Source organism: Tachypleus tridentatus, chromosome 10 (assembly GCF_004210375.1).
Source record: "Tachypleus tridentatus isolate NWPU-2018 chromosome 10, ASM421037v1, whole genome shotgun sequence".
NCBI classification, from domain to species: Eukaryota; Metazoa; Arthropoda; class Merostomata; order Xiphosura; family Limulidae; genus Tachypleus; species Tachypleus tridentatus.
The window spans coordinates 55,252,994-55,261,271 of record NC_134834.1 but is presented as its reverse complement, the minus strand read 5'-3'; the positions used below and the strand labels follow the sequence as shown (position 1 = coordinate 55,261,271).

General features: G+C 35.8%; 1 protein-coding gene across 7 annotated transcripts in view; it reads right to left on the bottom strand.

Annotated features, from left to right (window-relative positions):
* Nucleotides 1-979: 979 nt before the first annotated feature.
* LOC143229316 (LIM domain-binding protein 2-like) overlaps nucleotides 980-8,278 on the bottom strand; it is a 93,064-nt gene continuing 85,765 nt past the window's right edge. For all 7 annotated transcript variants that reach the window (XM_076461499.1, XM_076461495.1, XM_076461493.1 and 4 more), the window contains one exon: nucleotides 980-3,563. In XM_076461499.1, the coding sequence (XP_076317614.1) occupies nucleotides 3,234-3,563 (330 nt within the window). In that variant the 3' untranslated portion in view covers nucleotides 980-3,233. The remainder of the gene's footprint in view (nucleotides 3,564-8,278) is intronic.

Sequence of the window (8,278 nt, the reverse complement as noted above, 5' to 3'; positions counted from 1 at the left end):
CTTTCCTTAGTTTATTGTATATTGTATTGTTAAATGTAAGAAAAATGAACGCGTTTTCAATTTCTTACATTTATTAGAAAATAAAACTTCTGGTTGTGACTTGCTACTGGAACTTTACATTTAATTCATACATAAACCTGAGAGTAACAAAATTTGAAATGACTTTTCTTGACTATTCCCCCACCTTTTTTTCTTCTTCTACACAACCCATAAAAACTAGTTTCCGCAAAGTTTCTACTAATAATGTTCAGTAACATCAACTTTATGGTGTAAAACACACTGACGCTTCATACATCTTCAAACAAAGGATATGAAAAGCTTTTTACCATTTTAAATTCTGATTAATGAATCATGTCTAAAAGAAAGTGTATGTTTATCAGTGAGTTTTTATATGTTTTTTCCTCTCCATATGCAAGTGATTTATTGTGTCTGGGCACAGAGGCATCACTAGGCTTCCCATAGACTAGGGAATTTTTATTTTGGTATATCAATCACGGTTTTCAAGTTAAATTAAAACAACAATAACAACAACTGGGAATTCAGGGAATAGGCCCCTTGTGACAGTGCCTTGCAACGCCTCTATCGTTTTTTTTATTTATATATATATATTTTAACAGTAAATTAAACATATTGAAAATTTGATATTGTTACCGGTTCAAGGGTAACGATCAACTTACTCTAAGAGAACATAGTACCGAAAACAATTATCAAATATACCACTAGGATAAGAATTATAACAAATAAGTTTTCAACAGACGAGATTTTTTTTAGTACATGGTGGCAAAATTTTCAAAAAAAAATACTGTCCCTTAAAATGTTTTTGATGAAACACTAAAATACCAAAATAATACAGAATTGATGCCACTTCTGACAATAATAATACAAATATTTTTGGAACTATTTCTTCCTAGAATTAAAATATAAGCATGTGCACATGCATCGAAGGAAGATCAATTATAAAAAAACAGCCAACAACACATTTACATTTAACATTAATATCAGGAAACCAGCAACAGTATAGTTTATTGTACCAAACTTACAATGTTCAGAAAACACCATGACAGGAAGTACACGTGTAAGCAATTTAACGTGATAAAACATAAAACTTGCAAATCATCTGTATGACACTTTAAGCACACGTCATTAAAGCAGGTTGTGCTTTTAGAATATATTAAACAGTATATTCGGGCACTGACCTGTTCTAAAACAACCCTGATCTTTCTCATTGACTCTGTAACAGTAGTTGGTTTTACAGTAAAATCAGCAGTATACTAAACGATCTGCAAATCTTTCTGGAGAATCTCCAGGGCTTTGATAATTAAACTTAACAATATTTCTAAAGCTTTGCCATTATGAAATATTCACTCAAATAATTAGTATATCAATGTATGTCTGTGTGTGTGACCAAAAATTGATAATGCTTTTTAGGCTGTCACACATTCGTTTTTCAAATTTTTTCTAACTTCATGATACCAGAAAAATTATTTTACCATGATCTTCAAAAATGAAACAATAATGCAATTCATACTTTCACATTTGTGATTCTTATACTGAATAAAGAGCTGTTAAGTAGTTATGTTTCTTTAAAATGAAATCATGTACTGCTTACTTTGATGCATACAAAGCAAGTTATTTCAACTTGGTCCCTTATCTTAAAATTTTGTCTGAAATGTTTACTAGATAAACAGTTGTGTGTTGTGTTATTTTTAAAAACAATGTAGTTGCTAATAAAACAAATAAAATAAATGTCTACAGTTCTCATAATTTAACTTAGTCTTCTGACAATAGCTTTATCTAGAAGAATGAAACAAAATTATCTTGATTATGAACCTATACCTATCTTATTACTTAATGGTCCAAACAATTCAGCATCACAACTCCACTAATGTTAAAGCCCAACCAGTAGAAACATAAATACGTACAGAAAAACCACCAATGTATAATTACATAAATGCTGGAATGAATCTACACATTTTTACCACACTCAATGAGAAAAACAAACACAAAATACATTCTGTTAGCTCAACAATGAAAGAATAATTTCATTAATTTAGCATTATTACTGAACCCTGAAGAAATTCCTTTGCTTACTAAGCTTAAGTTGAGCAATTGTACCTAAAAATTTGCTACTAAATTTAGTATTTTTCTGTAAACATTTAACATTCTTTATATGTGTAGTGGCACAAATGACTATTTATAAGAAGTTTGTTAAAAATTCATAAACCTTTATGAAAGTTAAGTGTAAAATTCTGTAACTCACAATTAAATGGGTGTAGCACTGTTAGAAACAGATAATTCTTCAATCACCTAAGTTTATCTAATATTTGCTGAATTACACTTAAAAGAGGAAGTTACAACACAGATAAAAGCAGTATACCAATCAAGATGGTTGAAAAATTCAGGTTTCTAGATTCAGTCCAGGTATAAATGTTTCTTTTACTTAAGCCATACACAATCAATAAAGTAAAAAGGAAATCTAAAAGGTTACTCAATACAATAAATTTTCAAAAGTGTGTAACTGGCAGGACTGCCACAGTTACTATTGTTGTACATTTCAGTTTGAGCATTTGCTCATTTACAAAAGTTTTTGTCTTCCATTAAACGACTTGTTAATCATGTTTACTTTGTATAATTATATATATATATATATTTGTTATATAGAATAATGGGAAGAATTAAAAACTAATCAATATTACTACAAATTATAAGCGTTCAGATACACTTTTATTCTTGTCGACACTTTTAACCAACATAAAAACCTTTAAGAACAGAATTTAAATAATACAAACAACAAAATAAATCCACATATATCAAACTTGGACACTGTGATAAGAGTTCACTAAACTTGGGACTTCATGTTTGAACTGTATTTGTAAAAAAAATTAAAGAAAAATTTAATTACGATTAAATGGGCATATTTTTTCAAGATATAGTTGTTGACTAAATAAAATGACAATCCTGTACAATTACCACTGGCGTTGCAGTTCCCATAATTCATAACAAAAACACGAATTCCATCCTGTTACTTGCATCTTCAATTTACCTCAGGTGGTTTACTATTACTTGAAGGAACTCAGATGTTCTCAGTACAAATAACATAGTTGAAGTAAATAGTCTAAAAATTTGTATCCACGAAACTTCATGCCAGGGGATAATCAGGACATCCACAATAAATGTATACTGTCCAGTACTGCCTGACTAGCTCTTAATATTCTGTGCATGTGTGAAGATGATTACTGGCTTATAGATGGTGATGATTTCTTATCATCCTGTTTAGAAGACTGGGGGCCATTTGTAGTTGTTCCTCCACCTCCAGTTGAAGTAGAATTTCGATCCTGCCCAGCTCCCCCTGTGTGTGGTCCAGACCAAGTTGACATGGCAGAAGCATTTGAACTTGACACAGAATTAATTGGGTTACTGGAGTAGTCCTCTCCATCCTCTAGCCCATTGGCAGCAGCTGATGAAGCATCATACTGTGTATTCTCCAGGCGAGTAATAAGTCGCTCATCTTCATCTCCAAATTCTCCTCCCATCAGAGATGGTTCTCCAACAACCATAACATCCTAAATGTGCACATAAATTTCTTACAATTTTTTTAAAATTCTACATTAGATTCAAACATTTATAAAACAGATGATAAAATAAAATCATTCATTGCATTTAACACTCCTACGAAAAGTGGGACCTAGTAGGCCCCAGAGCAACTTGAAAGGTTATTAATATTAGGCTAATAATTTTGTATTTAAATGAAATTGCCATTTAAATCCATTAATGAATGGATTAACGAGATTCCCACTGTCCCTATCTACTATCTAGCGAAACCACAGCCAGGGGAACGGGCTTGGAGAAATCAGGACTAGAAACGTCTTTTCGTAGGAGTGTTAACTTTTTGATCTCATTATACAAACCCAGACTGAGAACAAACTGCTGACACACTCAGCAGCAAGTTTATAATGATTAAACTTTGCTCTTACATCGCTCACTAAACAAATTAACATACAAACTTTCTGGCAAAATTATAGTAATCAATGAGAAGAATATATTTTTTGTAATGTAAAAAAAACAAAATTTTATAAATATAAAATTAACTTAAGAAGTGACAATTGGCACTATTTTTGGCTTACAAGATCTGTGGCTTCAGGTTTCTGCTACTTAAATTTTCAGAAAACCGATTCACATTGGTTTACACATATCTTCACTGAATTCTGATACAAGGGGCATTTTGAGACTGAAATGCCATTCCATAAAAATAAAAAGGTAATACAAATTTTCTAATTATGTTTTATGTGTTAACTCTTCCTAAATATTTCAGAGGAAAACTTAGTTTCTAATTTGAACACCATATTAGCCTCATTTATTTCCAAAAAATGATAATGACTTAAAATCGATGTTTCTGGTTGGGTGTTTTATGGTGCAAAGCAACTAGACTATCTGCACTAAACATCTGGTAAAAAGTCAAAATTAAAGTAAAATTAGTAAAATTCATAAAAGAAAATTAAGGTAAAAGATAACAAAGTTTAATTTTTGAATTAAAAAAACAAATAGTATTAAAACCAATTTTTACATCTAGTTTCCAGCAGTACTACACTAATACAAGTTGTAAAGGACTTTTTGTAGCATAATTGTAATCATCATAATTGGCCAGGAAGACTAACAGAAGACTAACAAGAACCACTAAATACATTAATAATAAGGTGGATAGTGTCACAATTGCTAATAACACTGTTTAACATTATGGATAAACCTTGGGACAGAATATGTTTAATAGGTGCTGTTGTTGAGTCATACCGACAGCAAGAAAGTAAAATGTGGCTTATTGTGACTGAGTGTCACACAGACAATACATTGGTGCATCTAACTGGTCTGGTTAGAGCAACTTCCTCTTTCCGATCCTTATGAAAGCAAAACACCCAAGTCCAGTAGAGAGTTTTATTTGGAAAAGCTTGTTTTCACTTTGCTCACTCCAAGTCGACTGCCAACTGGCATGGAGCTGAGCCTTGAATACAGGACTATAGTCTATGTATGGAACAGGCACAGAAGTGATTGTGCCAGAGCAAATAGGTTCAGCTGCAGCATTGGCGAGCTCGTTCTGTTAATACCAATGTAGCTCAATATCCAGAAAAATTGGATAGAAGTAGATGCTAAAGAGAAATGGGCCAGTCAGTTTTAAATGTTGGCAAGAACAGGGTGTGAACTAATGTGAAGCAATTCAAGGGCCAGCAGAGAAATAAGTGAGTCAGTATAAATAGTGCAATTTGAGTACTGCTTAGCATCTATGTGATCAAGGGCAAGAGAGATAGTATACAGTTCAGCAGTGAACACAGAAACTGTAGAAGGGATTCTGTACACAACCACCAAACCACAACAAATCGTGGCAGAGCCCACACAGTCACCTGATTTTGAACCATCTGTACAAATAGGAATGGAAGGATGGATTGAAAGATGTTCAGCAAATAGCAGACAGTATTTCCAATCAGGATTGTCTGCTTTTCTCAGATGACTTAAAGACAGGTGACATTTGGGGACTGTAAGAAGTCATGGTGAGATGGGCTGACCAGTGGATACAGCAATGTTATCCAAGGACAGACCCAACTCATCCAACTGCACCTGTTCCGGAAAAGTATGGCCCACTGAGGAAGGAAAACACAACCCCAAGTGGGATGCTCTGGTAAGGAACAAAGTTTCGAAGCGTACAGTAAAGACAGTTGCAAATGGCAGAGGTGTAAAGAAGGTTCACGACACTCTGCATATAAGCTCTAAACTGGGAAAGTGCAGAAAGCCCCAGTGCAGAGCTGAAGTCTTTAATGATGAATGGTGTCCAGCATCTTTAAGGCTGAGGTTCTGGTAGAGCCACAGACCGGTGGTCCATTGTCGAGTTTCGATCGAATAATAGGAGGACATATCTTTAGCATAGAACATTGATCCACTCTCCAAGTGGTGGAAGAGAGGACATGGAAGATGTTCAGTGCTCTTGTACATTTGACCCATAGCTGCTTGATGTGTGGTATAAAAGGCCTGCTTATGGTCAAGAACTTTGTCTCAGGGACCACAGGCAGCACAACTTCACCAATACAGAGTTCAGGATCAGGGTGAATAACCCGTTGGTGGCAAATGTGCATGCAAACAGTTTTAGAGACAGAGAACTTAAAGCTGTTTGCTGTGGTCCACTTCAGTATATGATTGAGGGCAGTCTGCAGCTGCCACTCAATATACGTCATGTTCGGCGACTGACATGAGATATGAAACTCGTTGACATAGAGTCCATTTGCAACAGTAGAGAGAGTTGTTCATTGATGGCATTAATCTTTATACTGAAAGATGTGACACTCAAAACACAGCCCTGAGGGACTCCAAGTTCCTATACAAAAGAACAGGAATGTATTTAACCCACACGAACTTGGAATCTCCTGTCCATTAAATTTTTTTTTTTTTCATCAAAAATGGGCAAATGGCTATGTAACCCATATATATATATGTATATGGAGGTCACACAAAATGCCATACCTCCATGTTGTATCATAAGCCTTCTCAATGTCAGAGACAGCTCGTAAAACCAATTAGATGGTAGTTTGAAGGAATCTTGGGATCCTTCCCAGGCTTAGAGAAAGGTAAGACAATAGCCTGGTGCCAGGCATCAGGAAAAACATTCTCCAGTCAGATCTGGTTTAAAACAAATCAAGATAACAGCAGAAAAAGCAGGAGACAGATGGTGCAGCATTTCATATTGTACATCATTAGGTCTGACCGATGTACTGCCAGGCTGATGAAAAGCCACTTTGAGTTCCACCAGTGTAAAGGGACGATTATAGTCATAGAGACAATCAGCTCGAAGGGAAAGAGGTAATTGCTTGCCCAAATCTTGATGGCTAAGAAGGTGGAGGAAGAAGCAGAAGTGCTAGATACCTAGAACAAGCTTTCACCTAGGGTGTCAGTGATGCGCCGGGTATCAGCAACTTCCTGGTCATCAGAAAGCAAGATTGAGAGGGGGACAGAATTGTATTGCCCACTGACCTTTTGATTCTTGTCCCATATGACTTTGGAGCTGGTGGTAGAAGATATGCTGGTTGTAAACTTAATACAAGAGTCCTTCTGGCTGTGACATCTTACCCACCGAGCATGTGCATGGGCCTGCTGGAAAGTGATGCAGTATGAGAGTGTGAACGAATGATTATTTTGCATCTTAGGGTGGGAGAAGGAGATGTACCAGAGGAAATGCCCATACCCAGAAGCAAAGGAGGTGGATCTTTGGATTTGCTGAAATGTATGTTAGGGACATAAATGTGTGTTGAAGTTGATTCATCAACTTTTTTAAGTTCCAGGTCTGAGATGAAGTGGTGGACAGCAACTATCAAGCCTCAGGGTAAGTAATTTTTTAAATCATTTTTAAATGCTGCACCTCTTTTTCTTCCAACTATTTAGGGCAAAAATGAAAGTAGCACAGGTGAGAGCCACTGCAACTGACGCAATGAGAGTCCGTTTCACACTCATAGGCATCGTGGTCCTTACCACCACAATGAGCACACGTCAAGAAACCACAACATGAGGTCTTCGGGTGATGATATAAATGTCAGAATGAGGACACTGGTCGGCATCATAATTCCATCTTTGCAAGTAGAGATACACCTCACTGCAGAAACTCCTTGGGTGGAGAAACCAGCTAAAATCTCCAATTCAGGGATGTTCTTCAAATCCCTCTCAACAACAACTCCTTGTGATAAATTCAAAGTAGCATGAGGTTTAACCTCAATAAATATATCCCCAATCATTTTCGAATGCAAGAGGAATTCACTGTGTTGAGATGGGGATGTTTCCACCAATATGTCACCAGAGTGAAGCTTCTTTACTGACTTTGGAGAGCCAGCAAGTCCCTCTAGTCCCTTCTGAGCAAAAATGTGAGACATCTGTCCTATATGTTTGTCTGAAAAAGAATGTAGTATAAGAAAATGAGGTACAACAGGCGTTACAGATGTTGTACATTGCTGCTCAGAATCTTCAAGATGTGGTCATTTACCTATGTACTGTTTTTTCACTATTTTATGTAAGATTTTATTTGGAAGATCTATGATAAAAAAGAATATTTTGATGCCCAGTGACTCCCACCCACAAAGGGACACATTACAATGCCAAACAAGGACACTGCAACAACACCAGGGTTTTGTGAGCACTATACCCAAACACCAGCATCAGATACAATGTCTACAACACTGGTATATAGTTGATCCTAGCCCAAGTAGACCAGCCGATTGACTCAAGAGGGGCCACTCCAAAGTTGCCTGTC